At 38.2% G+C, this 23,876-nt stretch overlaps 1 protein-coding gene and 1 long non-coding RNA gene across 2 annotated transcripts; both read left to right on the forward strand.

The window, feature by feature from the left end:
* The first annotated feature begins 9,571 nt into the window (after nucleotides 1-9,571).
* Nucleotides 9,572-13,249, forward strand: LOC134620865 (uncharacterized). Its single transcript, XR_010092151.2, has 5 exons — nucleotides 9,572-9,819; nucleotides 9,898-10,070; nucleotides 11,034-11,229; nucleotides 11,469-11,621; nucleotides 12,795-13,249. It is a non-coding gene; the product is annotated as an uncharacterized LOC134620865 (long non-coding RNA).
* An 8,006-nt stretch (nucleotides 13,250-21,255) lies between these two features.
* On the forward strand, nucleotides 21,256-22,675 carry LOC134621148 (interferon-induced protein 44-like). The gene is made up of 5 exons (XM_063467585.1): nucleotides 21,256-21,459; nucleotides 21,681-21,833; nucleotides 21,931-22,102; nucleotides 22,198-22,298; nucleotides 22,505-22,675. Exons 1-5 carry the CDS (start codon nucleotides 21,256-21,258, stop codon nucleotides 22,673-22,675), a joined length of 801 nt encoding a protein of 266 aa, XP_063323655.1.
* The last annotated feature ends 1,201 nt before the right edge of the window (nucleotides 22,676-23,876 follow it).

The raw sequence follows: 23,876 nt of genomic DNA on the forward strand, positions 1-23,876 counted from the left end.
AGCTGTGGTTTTTAGCTAAACCTCTGTCTGATGAGTTCTGCATCTGGGTCTGCTCTCTGCACACCACATGCTCTTTTCATGACAGTTTGAAATAAAGAAAAAAAACAAAATACAAACAAAGTACAATCTCTAGAACTGCATGATGTCTTTTTTTGTTTTTTTTTTGGGGGGGGGGGGGGGGGGGGGGTTGGACCTACTCAGATCCCTATATTTTTCTTTTCTATGGATTTAGGGGCTAATTGTAAAAAGAGTAACATTCAATAACACAAAAAGTTCTAAACAATTCTTAGCACTCACACAGCCATGTTAGGACCAGAAAATGTAGTGTGATGTTGTCACAAAAATCTAAACGAATGTCTTAAGACTTGATAAAAACCAATAAGTGAAATATGTCACAGTGAAATACAAGACATTATGATCAACATTTTTAATATGTATTTTAGACATTTTATTAGTCCTTCCATTTTCTTCCACTCGTCTTCTCATTGTCATGAAACGCTGTCTGGCAGGCAGGAGATGAGGACTCAAGGTGCAGGACTCACAGACTCAAGGTATGAACTTAAACCACAGCTTTATTTGCTGGTAACAGAAAATGAGCATACAAAGTAAACTAAACTGGGGAATAACACACTAAACTTACAGGGAGACACCGGGAGATCCACACAGCATGAGGGACGATGCGACACTGACTCAGAGAAACACAGGGTTTAAATACACTGGGAAGTAACGAGGGGAATGAGACACAGAAGGAGGGCACAGCTGGGAGAAATCAGGACTGACGAGACGAGAAAGCAAAGCAGGATACATTCACATAAGACACGGACCTTCAAAGTAAAACAGGAAGTATGACACAGAGACGCAAACTTGACACGGTGGAGACAGCAACTAAGAAACCCAGAGACATAACCAGTAAGGCAAAGGACTCTACGAACCAAAAGACACAGAGGGAAACTCAACATGCAGACACAGACTTACACAGAACAGAGGGGACACAGAGAGACATGAAGGGCAAGGGATCAAAACTAGAAACCATAGAATAAATCACACAAGTACAATAATACAAAAATCACAAAGAACTAAACACGCTGGGTCAGGAGACCCAGGACCCTGACACTCATTCAAGGTCTGTTGTGTTCGTTACCGTAATGTTATCAGAGAGTGAGAGACAGAATATTACTAACAGGATGGATATTTGAAACAATGAAGCGCCGGGCTTTCACTGCATCAGGCAGTGTGTATGCAGCATATAGCCCCAAGTCACACAGATACAAAATTTTTATGCTATGTGGAAGACAGTATACTGTTGTGATTGGTTGTCTCTTGGGTATTTACTGATAAGGCAATAGTCTCCGGTCTTCTTTGTGTTGGGTTCACCTCACATGAACACTTGCCTGCAAAACAAGATAACACACACACACTCTTCTTTTGTCCTTTGTTCCGTCCATTAGATACATTTTCTTTGTTGCCTCTTCTCTAATCTAGTGTCTAATGTGCTCTGTAAGTGTGAGAATTGTCCTTCTTCCACCTGTATCTTTCTTATGCAATCTTTCACACCGTGAGACTGCTGCTTTTATCCTTCTGAACAGGGAGCACATCATTCTGTTAGCAACGCAATATGTAAAGTTCATCTAAGCATCTCCCATTAATGTTCAGTGATTAAGCAAAATTCCAACAGGTCACAAGGGTGTTGGAGCCTATCCCAGTTGTCACAGAGTTGGGATACACCCTGGACAGCACACCTGTTCAGGCTGTATCCCAAGATATAGAATTAGACTACCTGGGCTGGGGATTTCACTCTCAAAGTGCTTCTTGTTCATTTTGCTTGTTTGTTTGTTTTGTTTGGTAATTCCCTTATTTGGTTATTGTCATTTTTAAACATTTATCTTGCCCAGATGCGCTTTGCAGTCAAGAGTATACTTAATGTGCCAGTCGAATAAAACTGCCCCTATATCACATGTACTGTCAGATGAGTTACTGCTATTTAAGCTCTGAACACTTTTAAAGATAGTCTTACTTTCAATCAACTACGCAAGCTTTAACAAATAATTCAGCTGAGGCGTATAGCTCAGTAATATATCCATGTTGTGGGCTTTTGTAGTTATTGGGAAATGATATACAAATATATATACAAATTACAATTTGTATCACTTAATTATATTTGTTCTCTCTTAAAGGTGAAATGAAATGCTACACATGACATAGATGTAGCACTGTCTGTGAGGATTTAAGAAAAACACAGACAGTGTTACATCTATGTCAGTTTTTAAGAGCAGGGCTCAGTGATGTAAATTAACCTTTATGTGCGTTTCATTTTCCCTTTAAACCCAGCCAGCAGTTCATTTGACTAATCCTGCTTTTCTTTAACCATATTAGTACTTTGCTCGCTCTCCCAAGTGCCTACCAGGTCTCTCCTCACTTGTCACCCTTTGTCCTCTGACAGGAATTAAGAGCTATATGAAATGGAATTTAATATACTGTTTATAGACATCAGCAATGTCAACAGATGCATATTTTAGATGGGAAATCTGCCAAAGCTGGAAATTAAGCATGGGACTTGGCTGATTTTGTACCTTTCTGCAGTCTGTCCTCACAAAAGGAAAAACAGGCCTATAAATTCTGGTGTTAGGTAGAGCTCTTTGTGTCCCCCCTCTCTTTCTATCCCTCTCTTTGTCCCTCTTTCCCCTCTCTTTACCTCTACAGGCTTGACAGGAGGACAAGAGACTGCTGTCATAGTGAAGTTGGAAGGGTTATCTCCTATTACAGGTAGATGTCCAGAAGGTGCAGAAAATGAAACATGAGCCAGACACAGACCTAAGGTCCAAAATGGAGGACCAAGTTTAAACCGTAGGCCTTCTCCCAGCTATATTGACCAATCACATTAATAGTCTGTTTTTATGACACATAATAAAAGTGTTTACTTCCTAGGTGTGGTGTTCTTGTCTTCATTCAGTTTGATGAACGGAGGAAGAGACATAGTGCTGCTATTAATTTGAATCTTCAACCGTTTAATTAATAGAGGAAAATTTATACTTTGAGTTTCTTTATCTTCTCTAATAAAATGAATCCAACAATACCTGCAGACCATTTAGGTTCAGTGGCTGATATGCAAACTATACAAATGATGTACTCTGGATGGCATTACTTTGGCCTCCTGTGAGGAATCTTGGAGTCATTTTTGACCGGTATATGCCCTTCAATGCACATATTAAACAAATATCCTACATATTTGTTTCTTCAATTTGCACAATATCTCTAAAATCAGAAATATCCTGTCTCAGAGTGATGCTGAAAAACTAATTCTTGCATTTATTACTTCTAGTCTGGACTACTGTAATTCCTTATTATCAGGATGTCCTAAAAACTCTCTGAAAAGGGAGAAAGACACTATCTGTACTTTTAGAAGGAGGCTTTCCTTTTTGCTAAAGCATATATTTAGGGCTGGACCAGGTGACCCTGAATCCTCCCGTAGTTATGTTGCAATAAGTGTAGGCTGCTGAGGAATTCCAATGATGCATTGAGTATTTCCTCTTCAGTCAATTTACCATTCACTATGTTTCAGAAAAAATGCTGTGAATTAATGTAATTTTCAATTTTAGATCTGAAGGAAACGTCAGTAAATAGTGCAGATGATTTACTGTCAATCTACAGAATTTTCTGTTTTACCAGTTTTGGAAAAGTCTGGGAACCTCCGTAAAAAACACAAAATCTCCTGGCAAAAAACTACCATGACATTTTCTGACATTTTTATGGAAGTTGTTTTTACAGTTTAGCATGCTCACTCATTCCTAGGTTAAACTCTTTTCCCAATCTGGCGATTTGAGGAGACAGAGATGATGCGATTGGTCCAGCAATTTTTGGTTTGGCCTGAGATATGAAGCTGTCATGGTTTGGGAGGGATTAGTAGTGATGGCCATATGACATCAATGCTTTGATACAAGCTTTGAACTCGAATTTGCATTTTCCTTGAACCACTGCTTCAAAGCTTACTTCGGTGAGGAGGAAAACCCAACAAACAAACAGGTGGACCATGACATCTCCTGATTGAATCACATGAATGGTTGAACCCATCTTTACTGTAACGGAATGCAAGATTCTTTGTAACGCCTGCTTCCCATGTAAATGTGTATTTTTGAAAGCTGGAGAAGTTGGCAGCAAGAAAAAAAGAGAAACCCAAAACAGGGGAAAAATATTGTGATTAAAAATCTTTACATCCCCGTCCCATGTACATAATCATACTCCGACCTAGTTACACAAGCACCCTCTACCATCCCAGCACATCCTGATTCCCCAAGCACAATTTCTTTCAACTGCTACAATACAACTGTTTACATAATCAACTTACCAGTCAATCCAGCTCTCCAAAATTGTATTTGTATCAATCATAAAAAACGTTGTTACATTCAGCACATAATTACTGAGACAATGGTTTGCTGTCTCCCATTTCGCCACTAGAACCTATTTTCAATACAATTGAAGTAGTTCAATGCTGATTCATTGCTTCATTTGCGCATAGAAATTAAGACCCAAATGCAGACTCCAAGACTGGTTTGAAGAAATGAAAAATGAACCTTTATTCAGCACAAGCAGCAAATCCAAGTGGCTGAAGAAAACAGAAGACGAAATCACTGAGCCATTCAATAGACTATGTGCACGTTAGCATATGCTACTTCCGGTGCGGAAACTCCTGTGGGGAGCTTTGTTTCCGGTGTCCTATTCGCGCCTTGTTTAGGGTCCAAAACAAGTTAAGCAAATGAATGAATCAAGCGGTGATTTACATTTCTATAGATGTCTTGGGCATTTACCTAATATATCTGTAAATGATGTTCATCGACTTGTCGATATTTTTTCCCCTGCGCCTCAGAGCAAAAGAGAAAAGGGATTCAAATGTTATATCTCAGTATCTGTAAACAGCGGTCCCTCGTTTATCGTGGGTGTTCTGTTCTAAAAATAACCAGCGATAGGTGAAATCAAGTAGCCAATTTTATTTTTTGACGGTGCAAAACGTCTCGTTGACATACAGTACTGCACTTCAGAGTCACACTGCTAGCGATCGATGCAGCGATTCTGTACTGTACAGGAGAGACGTCACGGAGGAGATCGTCTGCAGCGATCAGGACGCAGGACAATGTGATGTAAAAAAAAAAAAAAAAAAAAAAAAAAAGCATGCAAACTTGGACTAAAAAATCTGCGAAACAGCGAGGTGAAAGGTGAACCGCTTTATAGCGAGGGACCACTGTAATTTTGAAGGTAAGTCACAACATACCCTTCGTAAATACTAATGTATAGAAACCCTTACCAGCAATCATTCATTTTTTGTGTGGCTTTTTTTCACGGTTTGTTAACATGCTGTGTAGGTGTGTACTTGACTAGCTGATATCGACATAACGGGGAAACATCTGGTTTGACTATTGTTCACCTGTAGTTTGAATGCTGAACATTTGCCTGTTTAAATCATAAGACCAGTCACCAGTCGCATTGATTACTGTAATGCCCTGCTCTCTGGTCTTCCCAAAAAGAATATTTCACCTTTACAACTTTTACAAAACTCTGCAGCTCGTGTGCTGACGAAGACCAGAGGGCGGGCCCACATTACACCGGTTTTAGAATCGCTGCATTGGCTCCCCGTATGCTTCAGGATCGATTTTAAAGTTCTTTTATTGGTTTTTAAATGTCTTAATGGGCTTGGGCCTTCTTATCTCTCAGAATTGCTTTTACCATATGAATGTCATTAAAAAATCTAATGATCAATTTTGACGTTTAAAGAGTTTAGATCGATCAGTTGTTTACATCACTCAACACAAGCAGAACTGCATTACAAAATCAGAAGACACATCGTCCACATTCAGAAGCACATCTCTGTATATCAATCAATCAATATTTATAAAGCACTTTTCATACAGAAAAGTAGCACAAAGTGCTTTACATGGTTAAAAGCAGTCCACCCCACCCTCCAACTCACTCCCCACACTCTCATTAACATAAACGATCATAGATACATCCACACACACATTCTCTCTCCCCCCCCCACACACACACACTCTTAAAGAGTAAAATTGGGCTGGGCACACGTGAGCCAGGTGAGGAAACACTATCACTAAACGTTAGGTAAAAGCTAAATTAAAAAGGTGGGTCTTGAGCCTGTTCTTAAAAACATGTACGTTCTCTGCAGCCCTGAGCTCCTCCGGCAGGCTATTCCACAGACGAGGACCATACCAATGAAAAGCTGCCTCTCCGTGAGTATGTGTCCTGACTTTAGGAACAATCAAAAGGCCAGTACCAGAGGACCTCAGGGTCCGTGAGGGTTCATATGGTAAAAGCAATTCTGAGAGATAAGAAGGCCCAATCCCATTAAGACATTTAAAAACCAATAAAAGAACTTTAAAATCGATCCTGAAGCATACGGGGAGCCAATGCAGCGATTCTAAAACCGGTGTAATGTGGGCCTGCCCTCTGGTCTTCGTCAGCACACGAGCTGCAGAGTTTTGTAAAAGTTGTAAAGGTGAAATATTCTTTTTGGGAAGACCAGAGAGCAGGGCATTACAGTAATCAATGCGACTGGTGACTGGTCTTATGATTTAAACAGGCAAATGTTCAGCATTCAAACTACAGGTGAACAATAGTCAAACCAGATGTTTCCCCGTTATGTCGATATCAGCTAGTCAAGTACATGATTTTGGAGTGTATCTTCGCAGTAGCGATTGACCGCAAAGTAAAACTACCGGAAATGTACAACCCTACATCCGGTCTCAAACCAGGAAGTTAGCATTTTCTCGTGCACAGGGTCTATCAGTACAACATGACAGAGCTTCTTCTTCTTTGACATTTTAATGGCGGTTGGCAAACAACTTTTAGGTGGATTTACCGCCACCCTCTGGACTGGAGTGGGGGTCGAAGCAGTTTGTCTACAGTCTTGGATACACACCTGTCGATCTTAAAAAGCCAAACACTGCCCTATAAATTACATCCCCCGCATTCCTTTGAAATATGTCCCTTACCCTTAGGTGAATTCTATTTTCCTGCAATTCAGACTTCAATATTTCCCTTTTTCGCTTGTACTTATCGCATTCCAACACTACATGCTCAAATGTCTCCTCTTGTCAACAGAAGTCACAATTCCCTGTGTCATGTTTACCCATCTTTTTAAGTGTGCTATTCAAGCCTGTGTGACCAAATCTTACTCTCGAGATGATATCCTCTTCTCTTCTATGATAGAGAGCCAAAGAAAACTGAGGGCTTAAATAGACATCACGTAATCATGGAAAGAGACACAGCTGGGGAAAACAAGGCGCAGGTGAGCAGAATCAATTAACTAGCAAGAGGGGAAGCTAAACTGAACATATCGTACATGAGATGAGAGACTATCAAAATAAAATAGGAAGCCTAAACACTGAGGCACAGACTAAGACACAAACTGGACAGGCACAAACTGGACGGACCAAAGTAAAATCAAAAACAACTGATTCCTGACTAAACACGGGAGACTTAACAGAAACATAGATTATGCACAGGGAACATAGAACAAAAGTAAAAACTAACAAAGAAAACTATGAATACTAAATCAGAATAAAAACACAACCTAAGTCAAGCTAAATTATAATAATAATCCAACTGAAAACTACAACAAAGTCAAAGAGAACATATCAATCAGATATTCAAAGTCTAAAACTGGAAAAGCTGGGACAGAACCCAGGATCATGACAGCGTATTTATAAGAAATAGATGTAAGTGACACCTACAAATTAAGAAGCTATACAGCTACAACTAGAGTAGGCCGCCATCAGATAGAGAGAATAATAGAAGTCACATGACACAAAAAGAAAGTGAAAGGACATTTCTAAATCCAAACTCGTACATGAGCTGCATCAGTGTGAACAAAAACACCAAGAGACGACAACTTCACAAACCAAGTGGACATTCAGGTATGATAACATTGTGTTAATAATCCAATGCAGGAAATCCAGTTATTAAATTATTAAATTGACCTGACTGAGCAATCTCACATTTGGTTCAGATGTGTCAAAAATTTAATTGATTGAGTTTACTGTCTTTTCAGTTTGTTTTACTTACAGGTAGTTGGTAACAAAAAATCATGAAATCTTTTCTGGGTAAATCATTGTTCATGACTTTCTTCTTCCTTCTTTTTCTTTGTTGATTTGCCCTTAACACAGTTTGTTCAGCCCTCAGGCATTTACCATGTAATATTGAGCTACACAAATAAAACTGGCTTGACTTAAGAAATAGTTTTGAAATGAGGAAATGCTGCAGACTCCAGTGATCTTGATCTGAATTTGTTATAGATGTTTGTAAAATTATTTTATAATGGAATAGTTACCATAATGTCCTTTGATTTGAAAGTGGCAAAAAGTAACATTTCATTTGACTGGAAAATGTAATATAACTGTCCCTAAATATGGAACAGTGTTTCTATCATGTTTGGACATTGTTTGGACTGGAAATTTGGGCGAGGTGAGATTGATTACAGACAGAGCAACTTTACTGAAATCCCAGGTAAATTGCGGCATTTATGTGTTGCCCCATTTTTCGGATCCAAATAAAAAGATCTGACGAACCAAGTAGAATAAGTCACGTGAGATTATTTACAACAGACACACAGTTACATAATGCTCCGGTTCAGTCGGTTCTGTGAAATGATTTCTCTACCTCCTCAGATCTGTCTGCCAACAACACCTCAAACTGCCCCACTGACATCCTGAACTATGTACGAACACACAGCTTCAGCTCCTGGATCCAACCACTAAATTCTCCCTGCTGCTGTTTTCTTAGTTTCCTACTTTTCTCAGGTCGTCATCGTTTGACGCCATTTTTAGTTTTCACAGTGCGTTTATTGTTGACGAATTTTCCTCAAAAAAGCAACGCGCTCAGTGTGTAACAGCCTTAACACATAATGATTGGTAATTAATTTAAAACATTGCCCTCCCAGTGTGACTCATACATTTTCACTTTACAGTGTTAGTGGTAGAAGCGAGGAGCATACCATGAGGGTGAGTATTAAGGGTGTACTAGAATTATTAAGACTAACACTTTAATTTTACCAACTCTCTGTTAATCCCAGAGTCACAGTTTTTATATCGTCGAAATTGATCGGCTTTGACCTGTTTGATCATATTGTTAACTTATGTTTAATGTTCAGATTCTCGATTTAAAATCATCTGTGGGTGTCACACTTTCCTTTTCCTGGGCAAGTGTGACAGATTCTCTGCTGAACGAATACATTTCATACATTTAACTTGTTGAGATGTACTGTAATAAATGTGTGGTAAAAATAGAGCAGCACAAACTGCTGAGTCACAAAGTGAAATGCATTTGAATACTTTTACATGGTGATGCAGAAACGCTCATCTGGTCATTTTACGCTGCTGAAATTTGAGCGAGCTGAAACCAGATTAGAACTAGGGATGGGTATCGAAAACCGGTTCTTGTTGAGAACCGGTTCCCACTGTTTCAATTCCTTGGAATTGTTTGCCGTTTTTGCAAACGATTCCCTTATCAATTCCAGTCGCCCCGAATGACGTCACCACGTTGCGGAGCGTCATTTACCTGGCAGGAAACATGGCGGCTCAAACGCTCAAAAGTTTGGTTATACTTTACGAGAACGGATGACAACAGAGCAACTTGCAATACTTGCAAAGTAGATATTTCATTTAAGGGAGGAAACACTACGAATATGCAAAAGCATTTGCTCACAAAACACGCGATGACCTTAAATGAATGTCGTGTTTTTAATTCCGCTCCGGACTCGTGAATCTCAACCCAGCAGCAGCGGTAACGTTTGCACGTCCTCTCCCGTTAATGCGGCAGGTAAATAATCAACTAACAGTGCATATTATGTTAGCGCGATCTGCCTTATTACAAAACCTGCCATAACTGTGCATTTAGGTGACCATGATGAGACAGACAGAGTCTGGCTGGCTCAGATGCTGGCAGTTCTCGCTGCAGTCTACCGGTAGCGTCTCCTTTCAGGCCAGGATAGACGAATGTCACCGAGCAGTGACTTAGTTTGTGGTAAAAGGCTTGCACCCATTTGCCACAGCAGATGCCCCCGATATTCGGTAAGTGAATGTGTTTAATTGTAGGAAGGGACATTACTGGATATTCTTGTGTAATTGCTACAGAATAATTTATGTTATACTTTGTTATTGCTACAGAAGAATATTTATTTTATTATTTTACATTCACAATTTTTTTTCCCGGGGACCCTGTGACACCCCATTGAAGAGCCGTAGGCTATGGACCTCTTAAGATCTCACTGTTGGGTTTGTAAGGCCATGTTACTCCTAAATTTCTATCTTGTTCAAAGAGAAGATATAAAACAAAGTTCTAAGCTAATCGACCTTAGTGTTCTCCTTTTTTTAAAAAGAATCGATAAAGAATCGAATCGTTAAACAGAATCGAAAATGGAATCGGAATCGTGAAAATCTTATCAATACCTATCCCTAATTAGAACACTGATGGTTCTATTTGGATATTTATCACAGAGAATCCATCAATAAAATTAATTCAACTTTGATGTGGCTTATGTGATTTACACATGTTTGTCATTAGATGTTAATGTCAGACCAGACTGCAGCAGATAAAAGCCTAAAAGTTTGAATACAAAGCTTTAAGCCTCCAATGAACAACTGTGTTGGCAGAGTGTAAAAAAGAAATGTGTTAAATTATGAATTCACAAGATTACTCATCTTCATTATAGATCAACATAATCTTTCCCTCTTCTGTCTCTGACAATAAAGTCAATGAGTTATATGACATGTCCAATGCCTCTTTTATGTTACATCGCACACTGAAGCAGAAAGCCTGAGTTATCAATAATAACCACATCATGAAGGAAATTTTTTGTGATTCTGGTTTTTGGTATTATGAGACAATTCAATGCAAACCTGACTATGTCAGTCTGGCTTGGTACTACAGCCCTCAAGTGTGTTGTTTGTTGTGTTATTTTGTGTGTGTTCATAACACTATTGTGTAAACTGTAAGTGTAAACTAAATCCTATTGTATTTTTCTAAATGAACAGTGAAAGAGAGCGAGACCTGCAGCTTGTCAGAGATTACAAGCCTCACAAAGATGTCCAACACCTCAGAATTATTCTTTATGGACCACCAGGTGCTGGAAAGTCCAGCTTCATCAACTCTGTCGACAGTGCTTTAAGAGGCAAAATCGCAACTCCAGCTTTGGCAGCAGCAACCTCTGGTGACAGTTTCACTAATGCAGTATGTATGAGGATGCATTTCTTCTTATCACAGTTGTTGTTAGAGGCTTGCATTAAAAACTCATTTCCTACAAGGTTTTCTAGGACTAGAGGAGTGCACTGCAGTGGTAACTGCTTTGTAGACGTTAAACTAAAAAAAAAGAGTGAAAAATAGTTGGTACAACTAGTGTGTAAATTATTCTGAAATGTGTAGGGTCTTTAGAATATGGCAATATAAAAACCTTTTTTTTACATTTACAGTTCAGGACATATAAAATTCAGAAAGGAGAGCCAGGAACTTTTTACCCTTTTGTCTTCTCTGACTCCATGGGCCTTGAAAGGGGCGCTGAGAGAGGAATTCACGTGGAAGACATCAAACTTGCCATTAGTGGACGTGTAAAAGAAGGTTACAGGGTAAGATGTCTTCATTCAGATGTTTGTACACAGTCTGTGATACAGAAACTTTATCATGCAAAAAGGTTTAAGTGATTTTGTTTGTTTGTTTTTTCAGTTTAATCCCAATACAAATACACTTATTCTTCTTTTTTATTACTAAGTTATTATACTGTGTTGTGTTGTTTGTGTTGCGTTGTGATGTGTCGTATCGTGTCGTGTTGTGTTACATGTAGTGCCGACGTAGGACAGTTTTCCAATTTCATTGTACTATTGTACTATGTATGACTGTGCAATGACAATAAAGAGTTATATTATCTTATCTTAAATGTCCCTTGCCGGAATTTGATCCTGACTACAACAGTTCTACCACTTAGGATGACAAAGTCCACATTCTGGTTTTAGTCATTCCCGCTGACACAGTGAGCATAATCAGCGATGAAACTGTGAGGAAGTTGAAAGCTGTTAGAGCAGCAGCTCGTGACAAAGGTGAGAGCAGATGTTGTTCAAAGAGCATGTATGATGTCACAATTTCAAATAATAGAAAAACGTGAGATCAAATGATTGCATTGGTTTCTGTATTGGCAGGGATTCCACAAATAGCTCTCATGACTAAAATTGATGAAGCCTGTCCTGAAGTAAAAAAAAAACATAAAGAACGCGTGCAGGAGCAAGCGCTTGAATCATCTGATATGTTCAAAGGGGCGATCGTGGCTCAAGAGTTGGCAGTTCGTCTTGTAATCGGAAGGTTGCCAGTTCGAGCTCTGACAGTCTCGGTCGTTGTGTCCTTGGGCAAGACACTTCACCTGTTGCCTACTGGTGGTGGTCAGAGGGCCCGGTGGCCGCAGTGTCCGGCAGCCTCGCCTCTGTCAGTGCGCCCCAGGGTGTCTGTGGCTACAATGTAGCTGAATGGTCGGATGACTGAATGTGTAAAGCGCTTTGGGGTCCTTAGGGACTAAGTAAAGCGCTATACAAATACAGGCCATTTAGCATTTACCAAAGAAGTAACTTTCATGAGCTTGTAGACAGTTTACACATGAATGTAACATCTGTAATTCAGCTGTACATTTCAGTATATCTGTATAGAAATCTCAGCTGGAATCAGTACAAATAATTCAATATGTAATTTTTAATTATGTCACTAATGCAACAATACAGTTTCAGTTTTTAAAATGTAATATTGTTTAAACTTAGATGCAAACAGTGAACGTGATCCTGGGTATTCCACTGAACTGCATCTTCCTCGTGAAGAACTACCACAAAGAAATCAAGACAGATAACAACGTGGATTCACTGATACTGAGTGCACTGAAAAAAATCATTGACTATGGAGAGGACTACCTGAATGATTTATAATCCTGAGCTGTCACCAATGTGTGAGGGGGATAGAAAATGAAAATTTTCAGTCACTCTTTGGCTGATTTTGCTTTGCCATCATTACAATCACAGTCACACAAAAAGTTTATTTCATCAGAAACTTTATCGTACTGATTTTTGTCTTGTTCTTATTTTATTTCACTTTTTTCTTTCACAAATTAAATTGATATAATCTTCAAACAATATCAATACATGTACTTTTTACGATTTACTGTATATTCAAAATGTTAACTTCAGGAAGAATGACACATATATGCCTGTAACCTGTTGTCTTCTGTCTAACTCAAATAAATGATTTCAACTCTCAATGTAAGACTTTCCTCTGTGAATCAGTGATTTCTTGTTTCCTGAACTGTAATCATATCTGTTCGCTTTAAATAATGAAGACTGAGCAGAGAGTGTGTATTTATTTATTCTTTTTTTATAAGACTGACATAACATTGAAAATGTTGGTAATATTTATATTTTAGGAGCTCTCCCATTTTTCTAAGTCCAGTGTGTTCAGATAAAGAGGTTCCCATAAGTAATCAGAATAAGTAAACCATAAATAGTTATTTTCAGCACATCATTTCCATTTGAAGTATGAAGTATTCTTTATACTATTTTATAAAGTCACTCTTCATGGCACGTGTTAGCCCTGCTGTAAACTGGTGACCTGTCCAGGTGTACCCTGCTGTTCACCCTATTACTGCTGGGATACACTCCAGAACCCCCAGGACCCTGAGTTAGATAAGCGGTAGAGGATGGATGGATAATGACTTAGGTTATCAACCCATACAAACATCCAGGTAGATATATAACTCCAAAGCAGGACTTGTATATGTACTTAGACTCCTCCTTTGGTGTGCAATTGAGAACTTAATCAGATGTTGCAGTTTGTTGGACTTTCAGTCAGAGTCAGACTATTATTTATGAAACTAGTAAGTTTTCCTTCTCAGCCTTTATTTTTGATTATTTCCATTCAGAGTAAATTCAGCAGTGCTGATACTTTGTTACTACTGCCAGTGTGAGAGTAGCAACATTGTAACAGTAAAGAGTGTAAAAGCATTGCTTTACAGACTGTATTTCAGTTAATTACTTGATTGTTCTTATTGTGTTCAGTGTTCAGAGCTGATGTTCACTAGAGAGTGTTATCTGTTGTAATAACTGCTGCTATATCTGCACCTGTTTTCACAGACAGCCCCATATGTGAACCCACTGTCTGAGTGCCTCTTGAGTATTCTTTGGTCCACTAGAGGACAGTGTTGAGCCACAAATTCAAGATTCTAGATTCAAAGCTTTTATTGTCATGTGTGCAAAGAAAAAAGCATTTCTCTGTACAATGAAATTCTTTCTCGATAAAATGATGGATAAAAAATAGATAAAATATAAATAGCATTAATAAATAAGTGGACCAGATCTTGTTTTTTTTGCAAGGTTATCTGTAGTGACAGGCGTCCTTTCCTGTGTTAGGACTTCTGGAGGTTCATAGAAGGCATTGTTGCCCAAACCAGGAATTTCAAGACCAGCAAGTTAGTGTGCAGAGACAACCTTTTCTTGATCTATCATTTGTAACAGAAAGTGAGTTATTTTGCCCACAAGATTTAGCCTTTGCATGATGTGCTCTGAACAGAAACTAGCTGAACTGTCAGAATCTAAAATTGCATATATCTGTATGACATGACTACCTTTAACGGACTTTATTTGAACTGGCAGAATGGAAAGCAAGCCACTGTCTCTTCTGGCCCCTGTATGACCACAAGTTTTTATAGGAGTTATATTCTTCTGAGAGGAAGGCTCTCCAGAGGATTCTGGACTTTAACTATTTCTGTCTCTGTTATCAATATGGAGGACAGTGAGATGACCTTTACCACATGTCCTACATGTCAAACACTTAGCACAGTCTTTACTTATGTGCCTAGCACATAAGCAACCAAAACACAGCCCTTTCTCCTTTAGAAAAAGCATTTTGTCTCTGTGCTTCTTCCGCTGAAACTGTTGACACTCCTCCAGTGTGTGTTGTTGAGTACAGCAGACACAAGATGGCTTTACTGTAAAGTCATGGTTTGTTGTGGTAATTAACCTTCCCGTGCTGTAGGTTTGGTCCATGTTCATGGATGTGACTGTAGCAGCAAAGCTGTTCCCTTTAACTTGTTTGGTTGGCTGTAACTTCCTTCAGTTTGTTGTTGACCTTTCAGACAGGGATTGTTGATGTTACATTCTGAATGTCCCCAAATAAAGGATCCAAAAGAATTCGAAACCAAATCTAGCTCTATTTTTAGAATTTTTCAGTATATCATATGGAAAGGCTCTCCATTTCTCTCTCATTTTGTATGGAAGTTTGCCTAAAATGATTTTCATGTTCATTGGCATATCCAGTTCCTGCATATATTGCAGGGTTTTCATGACATTACAACTCCCATGTAAGAACAGAGAATGTGCTTGCAATGATTTCACATCTTCATTTTTAATGGCAGGCCAGGATAATGTCTTTTCAATGTAAGGAGTTGCGAGTTCATATTCATTTCCAGTGTTCTTTGAGCATTTGCTTTGCTTGTATATAGCCTTGTCCTGCAGCCATATATTGGCAACTGCGTACTAGCTCTCTTGGCTGTCCTGTTGTAAACTGCTCCAAATAATACAATACAATACAATTTTCTTCCACTCCTTGTTTAAACACGCCGATGAAAGAGATGTACTGAAGAGGATCACCATCGAATACAGGGATTTTCCTGGATGGTATGGATGATGAACACTGATGCTGAACCAAGGTTGCTGTTATTTCATTTCGTCTTTGTAAAATGGCACAAATATCCTCAGACTGTCTTTCTCCTACTGTAAGAATTGACCTGCGTGGTAGAGGATCCAAATTATGAAATTCTGTTGTGTTGCCTGTTTGAGCTTGTAGAGGATCACTTTCTATTTCTGTTTGTGGTAGGATCATTGCAGATAAACCTGCAATACTAAAAGCAGTGTATCTTCTTTGACTGGTGTACTGGGCTTGACAGCGGCTGCAGCTGCAGTTTTTCTCTATCGTTATGCGACCAAGTAATGCAGCTTTTTCTGCGTTTGCTGCATTTGCGTTTCTTGCAGAAGAGGTTGTGCTTACTTTACCACTAATTGAGCCTTTAGTGATGGACGTGATTTATCAACAACATTTGAAACACTGTCCTCTGGGTTAACACTATCATCAACACCATTATTACCCTTTAAATGCAAATGTTCGCAACCAGATAAGCACTGTCTCACTTCACAAGTACACTTATCAAAGACATTATTTTTGCTTTAAACCATGTTTCATGCTTTTCTTTTTCATCATCTGGTAACAAACACATCAATGGACCATGAACAGTTTTTGCTCCATTACACAAAACAACTAAATCATTGAATGAAGCTTGAACCATGGAGGTTTTATTCAGAATCAGATTCAGAGTTAGAGAGACTTTATTTATTGCCAAGGGGCAATTAAGATACAACAGAGCAGCATGACGTTGAAGATAAGGACAGGGCATAAACAGACAATAAATACACAGAATATACAGTATATACACAGTTTTAAAATTACACAGTTTTAAACATTAAAGTGAATGAATAGATGAATAAATAACTAAGTGAATAAAAGTGAATAAAGTTTCGGCAATATAAAAGAGTGTAGAGTAGTTTATGTTTATGGGTGTGGGAAATGGTCTTATCGGCTGGAGTTAAAAAGCAGAGTGACTTTGGGGACAAAGGTGGCTCTCCTCCTCTCAGTCCTGCAGGAAATGCAGCGGAGGCACCGCCTAGAGGGGAGCCATTGAAACTCCTGAAGAGCGGGCCTGTGGTGTTGTGAGGGGCCTGACAGCAGTGACAGGAGAACTGTGTCGTCAGCATATTTCACCAGGTGACAGTTGGGCTGTGTGGAGTACAGTTGAATGTTTATCATTTAGTAATAATAATAATGGATTGCATTTATATTCACAGCTTTACAATACCACTATTCATTCACTCTCACATTCATACACTGGTGAAGGCAAGCTACAGTTGTAGCCACAGCTGCCCTGGGGCAGACTGACAGAACCGAGGCTGCCATATCGCACCATCGGCCCCTCTGGCCATCACCAGTAGGCGAAGTGTCTTGCCCAAGGACACAACGACCGAGAAGAAATGGTTGCAGAACTTGAGAAACCAGAGATGAACTTAACAGCTTGAATGCTGGAGTTTCATCTAGTGCTGGGCGATATGGAAAAAATATTTATCACGATATGAATTATTTTATATCACGATAACGATATATATCACGATATACCACCTGACCTGTGGTCATCTGGAAAGTATGCAGTCTGTAAACAGCGAGTGGAGAGGGTGCAGTTGTTTTGAGTTACTGTAAAGTATGTCGCAAATCCGGGTGCATGTAAAGCAGCACCATGTTGCAAAACCACAAGACAGTTTCTTTGCGAAAAATATCATTTTTTTATACTTTATTTTCTCTTGCATAAAGTTCAGAGTATGTATAGTGAGAAGACAACACTAATATATTTGCACAGGCTATTTAACCCTTTAAGACCTACCATAGAACCAAGTCCGCCAGAGCTTATCTTTACATTTATTTATTTTGAGTGTCTTCATAGTTTTATTTTTGAGATACACAAATTTTTATATATAAATGAAAATAAATAAATGCAAATTTGCAAAAAAACAGCATGTGCATCAAAATAAACTATTTCCAACAGTGTAATTTGACTTCTAAGCATCCCAGAAACGATACAGAAGAGCATAAAGTCAAACATGACTTTTAAAAACACCAACAGACTTTGAAGCTTAAAAAACTACATTTCCGCGAAAGTGACGTCACTTCCGGTTTCGGACAGGTAATGGTGGACATGCGATAGTTGCGCTGACTTATATTCCAACTAGGAAGTGTTATGAACAGCTGATCGAATCGGCAAAGCGTGTTTCTGGAATATTATGTTTTTGTTGCTGCAAGTCTGGAATATTATGTTTTTGTTGCTGGAAGTGCTTTTTATGCAATTTTTGCAAAGCTATATGTGGAAGAAAACCGTGACTTAGGACAAGCTAATGGAATAAGATGTAAGTACAACCCCTACGGTTTCATATGCAAAAAAAAAAAACATTATTGCGCTACCTTACGTGGTTACAGTTCTACAGGGATTTAAAAATAGTTAGGGAAAACGGAGTGTGCCTGCTCTGACCGGTTGTAAAGGGTTAATGATATATTTTATGTAATAATTTGTAAAATTCGGGTTAGAAACGATAGAAACGATAGAAGACAAATGGCACGATAGACACTTTTCTATCGTCCACACAATATATATCGTCATATCGCCCAGCACTAGTTTCATCAAAACACAGATGCAAAATCAGGGGAACACTGGAGCCAGGAATAGTTTTGCACTCCTTGCTCTGTGTTCCCAAGGTTTTGTTCTAGGGAAAATTGCGGAGTGCAAAAAATTGAAAACATGGAGCAAGTAACGTAAAATTATGACGGTAGGACATGACAAAGGACAGTGGAAGATGGAGAAAATAACTGCAGAATGAATACCAAGACAATGGGGTTAACTTACATAGAGGAGAACAGGAGTACTAGACAGGGGAGGGCGATAAGTGCAGATGAAACCGAAACACCAAGGAACAAATCAAGATTAACTAGACGAGGGAAGTAAAATTCAATATCAAGCACTTGGACTATCAAAGTAAAGCAGGAACTAACACAAACACACATACAGTCAACAGGAAGGGAGATATGACTGAATGGGAGACAGATAAATAGGGAAACAGACAACCAGGGCACAAAGACACAAGACAGATACAGGGACACAAATAGGGAACAGAAAAGGATCACAAAAGAAGGTAACTTGGAATAATAAAAACCAAGTAGATGACCTGCATTATAAAGAGAAACTACAGAGGATATAATCAATTCTGAAGGAAACTAAACAAACCTAATATACAAAAAGCCAAACTCAAACACAATAGATTCTCAGAAACATCAAGAACATACAGCAGAAGAAAAGGACAATCTTGAGAATAGCTAACAAAGAAAACTATGAATACTAAATCAGAATGAAAATATATCTGGGGCAGATGTAAAAAGGTAATATTCAAACTGAAAACTGCAACAAAGGCTAAAACTGAAAACAATGGGTAAAAACCCAGGATTATGACAGAAGCAAGTTTTATATTTTAAGAAATAGATGTTAGTGACACATACAAATTAAGAAGCTATGCAGCTACAACTATATTAGACTGCCATCAGATAGAGAGAATAATAGAAGTTACGTGACCCAAAAAGAAAGTGAAACGACATTTATAAATCCAAAGTCACACATCATCTACATCAGTGTGAACAATAAACCAAGGGACGACAACTTCACAGCACAGTTGGACATTCAGGTATGGTAACTTTGTGTTAATAATCCAGTGCAAGAAATCCAGTTATTAAATTGTTAAATTGACTGGACTGAGTCATCTCACATTTGGTTCAGATGTGTCAAGTTAAAAGAATGTAGTTTCTTGAAGAATTTAAAGAATTTACTATTTTTTAATTTACTGTCTTTTCTGTTTGTTTAATTCACAATTAGTTGATGACAGAAAACATGCAGAAAATTAAAAATTTCTTTTGGGGTAAGCAGTTTTTTTCATATTATATTCATTGTTGGCGATTTTCTTGCCACTCTTTACCCTTAAAATATTGTCATACTTATACATACATACAGGTAATAATGAGCTACACGAATAAAACTGGCTTGACGTGACTCAACAGTTTAGAAATAAAGAAATGCTGGAGACTGAAGTGATCTTGATCTGAATTTGTTATAGATGTTTGCAAAATTATTTTATAATTTAGTAGTTACCATAACGTCCTTTGATTTAAAAGTCGAAAAAGCATTTCATTTGCGTTAAAATCTAATATAAGTGACCTTAATATGGAAAGTGTTGCTAAAATGTTTTCACTTTGTCATATTTTAATTGCAGGTAATCGCTCACCACCTTCTCGTAAGATACTTAAAATATGATACAAAATCTTGAAGACAAAACTTGAGGCTTTTACACACCAGACGTGTAAAATCTGTGAAAATATTTCCTACTTTAAAAATATTGTTCAGACTTATCTGTTCTTTTTACAGCTCTTCACACTGACCGTTTGAGTTGAACAATTCCAGGAAATGTAAACAAAGTTCCTGGACTGGAACTTTGGGCGAGGCGCGATTGATTACAGGCAGAGCAACATTACTGAAATCCATGGGTAAACTGCAGAATTGATAAAATTATTTATTTATTTCTTTTTGCGAACCAAGATCGATTTGTCTGATTTTTCGGATCTGAATAACATGACCTGAACAACCTGGCCACTGCGTTAGACAACGAGTGCACTCTGAACTCACATGGCACGCCTACTGAATACACAGTCAAATGGAAATAGTCACGTAATACCTGAGACACACAGCTACACAATGTGGCTCTGTAAAATTATTTTTCTGCCTCGCCTCAAACTGCCCCTCTGAAATCCTGAACTATGTACAAACACACAGCTTCAGCTCCTGGATCCAACCGTTAAATTCTCCCTGCTGCTGTTTTCTTAGTTTCTTGCTAGTGTCATCATTTGACGTCGGCTTCATTTCTAGTTTTCACAGTGCGTTTATTGAGGAGGAATTTTCTTCAAAAACGGAACGCGTTCAGTGTGTAACAGCCTTAACACATAATGATGCGTAATTAATTTAAAATGTTATGCTTCCAGTGTGACTCATAGAATTTACATTTTAACTTTATAGTGTTAGCGGTAGAAGAGAGGAACATACCATGGAGGTGAGTATTGAAAGTGTGGTTCCTTAGAGAGGTGTACTAGAATTAATAAAAATAACCCTTTTCACCAACTCTGTGTTAATCCCAGAGTCACAGTTTTATATCATAAAATCAATCTCTTTTGACCTGTTTGATCATTTTGTTAACTTATGTTTAATGTCCATTTAATTTTACTTTAAACCCATCTGTGGATGTCAAACTTACACTTTGATTCTGATGTCAGTGTAAGTGATTCTCTGCTGAATAAATTTTATACATTCAAATTGTTACAGCAGCACAAACTGCAGACTCACACTGTGACAGGAATTCACATAGTTTCCCATGGTGACATAGAAATGCTTATTTGATTATTTCACACTTCTGAAATTGCAGGTAGTAGAAGACAGATGTCAGCCTGTCTCAGTAGTACACCCCTCAAGTGTCTTTTGTCTTCTGTGTTTGTTCATAACACTGTTGTGTAAACTGTAAGTGTAAGCTAAATCCTATTGTAATTTTCTAAATGAACAGTGAAAGAGAGCGAGAACTGCAGCTTGTCAGAGATTACAAGCCTCACAAAGATGTCCAGCATCTCAGAATTATGCTTCATGGACCACCAGGTGCTGGAAAGTCCAGCTTCATCAACTCTGTCGACAGTACTTTAAGAGGCAAAATCGCAAATCGAGCTTTGGCAGACGCAACCTCTGGTGTCAGTTTCACTAATGCAGTATGTATGAGGATGTATCTATTCTTGTCATAGTTGCACACTCATTTCCTTTGAGGTTTTCTATGACTACAGGAGCACACTGCAGTGGTAGCTGCTTTATAAGCATTAAACTAAGACAGAGTGAAAAATAGTCAGGACAACTAGTGTGTAAATTATTCTGAAAACTGTTAGGTCTTTAGTATCTGGCACTAATATAACAACACCACATTTTTTATTTACAGTACAGGACATTTAAAATTCAGAAAGGAAATCCAGATACTTTTTACCCTTTTGTCTTCACTGACACCATGGGGCTTGAGAGGGGCGCTGAGAGAGGAATTCATGTGGAAGACATCAAACTTGCCATTAGTGGACATGTCAAAGAAGGTTACACGGTATGACGCCTTCAGTCAGATGTTTGTACACAGTTTGTGATACAGAAACCATGTCATGCAAAAAGGTTTTCAGTGATTTTGCTTTTTTTTTCCTCAGTTCAAACCCACAGCTCTCTTGCGTGAATCGGATCCTAACTACAACAGTTCTCCTACTTTTGATGACAAAGTCCACGTTCTGGTTTTTGTTATTCCTGCCGACAAAGTGAGCATAATCAGTGATGAAACTTGGAGGAAGATGAAAGAAGTCAGACTACATGCTCGTGACAAAGGTGAGAGCAGATGTTGCTCTACATGTATGATGTCACAATTTAAAATAACAGAAAAATATTAGATTAAATGATTGCATTGCTTTCTGTATTGGCAGGGATCCCACAAATAGCCATGATAACCAAAATTGATGAAGCCTGTCCTGAAGTCAAAAAAACTATAAAGAACGCCTACAGGAGCAAGCACTTGAATCATCTGGTATGTTCAAAGAAGTAACTTTCATGCACTTGTAGACAGTTTACACATGAACGTAACATCTTTAATTCAGCTGTACATTTCAGTATATTTGTACAGAAACCTCACCTGGAATCAGTACAAATAATTCAATAAATAATTCAATAAATTATGTCACTAGTGCAACAATACAGTTTCAGTTTTTTAGATGCAATATTGTTTAAACTTAGATGGAAACAGTAAACAGCAACCTGGGTATTCTACTGAACTGCATCTTCCTCGTGAAGAACTACCACAAAGAAATCGAGACAGATGACGGTGTGGATTCACTGATACTGTGCGCACTGAAAAAGATCATTGACTATGGAGAGGACTACCTGAATGACCAGGATGATGAATGATTGAATGAATGGTCCAGGAGGACGATATTTCGTCCCACTATATACTTGAGTGTACATTGTTGGGTTGAATAATCCTGACCTGTAACAAATGTTTGAGGGGGATAGAAAATGAAAATGCTCAGTTACTCTTCAGGTTATTTTGCTTTGCTGTCATTTCAATCACAGTCACACAAAAAGTGAATTTCATCAGAAACTTTATTGTACTGATTTTTGTCTTGTTCTTATTTTATTTCACTTTTTTTTTCTTTCGTAAATTAAATCCAAATAACCTTCACAGAAAATCAATACATGTACTTTTTGTTATTTACTGTATATTCAAAATGGTAACTGCATGAAGAATGACACATATGTGCTTGTAACCTGTTGCTTGCTGTGTAACTCAAATAAATCATTTCAACCCTCGATGTGAGACTGTCCTCTGTGAATCAGTGATTTCTTGTTTTCTAAACTGTAATGAGAGTTGGATAAGCGGAAGAGGATGGATAGATATTTAATGACTTAGGTTATCAACCCATACAAGCATCCAGGTAGATATACAAGTCCAAATCAGGACTTGTATATGTCCTTAGTCCCCCCCCCTTGGCTATGCATTTGAGAGCTTAATCAGATGTTGCAGATTATCTGGCTTCTAGTTAGAGTCGGACTATTATTCATCAAACTCGTAAGTTTACCTTCTCAGCTTTTTGTTTAGTTATTTCCATTCAGAGTACATTCAGCCATGCTGATACTTTGTTCCTGTCAGTGTGAGAGTAGCAACAACTGTGACCCAGTGTTCATGTCTTTTTGGGTTTATAAATATTATTTGATTTAGTGTCCTTCGTGGTTTTGGCTCTCTTATTGTTTTCTGTTTATGTTATATTTATAGTTTCTATTCTTTTGGTCATCTGTACATCAAGTATTCTATATTCCAGTATTCCATATTCAAGTTTCATATGTTTAGTGTTTAGTTGCTTTCCCAGTTTAGGTTTTGTTAGGTTAGTCTTTGTTTCCCTTTTCTTTTTTGCATTGTTTACAACCATAAATAAAGGCTCGCTTTTATTTCTATTCAATCTCCGGTGTAGCGATAATCTTACATCCTTCTTTGCCGCTTCTGCAGGACGTAAAGTTTCTGACTCATGCTTTTCTTAGATCACTTGTATGCCTTTCAGTAGCAAAAATACCAAAACACAAGCCCTTTGATTTGAGGAAATAAAGACTGAAA

The sequence above is a fragment of the Pelmatolapia mariae genome, linkage group LG23, assembly GCF_036321145.2.
Source record: "Pelmatolapia mariae isolate MD_Pm_ZW linkage group LG23, Pm_UMD_F_2, whole genome shotgun sequence".
Classification (NCBI taxonomy): domain Eukaryota; kingdom Metazoa; phylum Chordata; class Actinopteri; order Cichliformes; family Cichlidae; genus Pelmatolapia; species Pelmatolapia mariae.

Bases quoted from the DNA above. Each gene is read 5' to 3' on its own strand.
- LOC134621148 (XM_063467585.1), top strand. From the start codon at position 21,256: ATGAACAGTGAAAGAGAGCGAGAACTGCAGCTTGTCAGAGATTACAAG. The intron at 21,460-21,680 runs GTATGTATGAGG...TTTTATTTACAG, and splicing joins GTGTCAGTTTCACTAATGCA to TACAGGACATTTAAAATTCA. The intron at 22,103-22,197 runs GTGAGAGCAGAT...CTGTATTGGCAG, and splicing joins ACTACATGCTCGTGACAAAG to GGATCCCACAAATAGCCATG.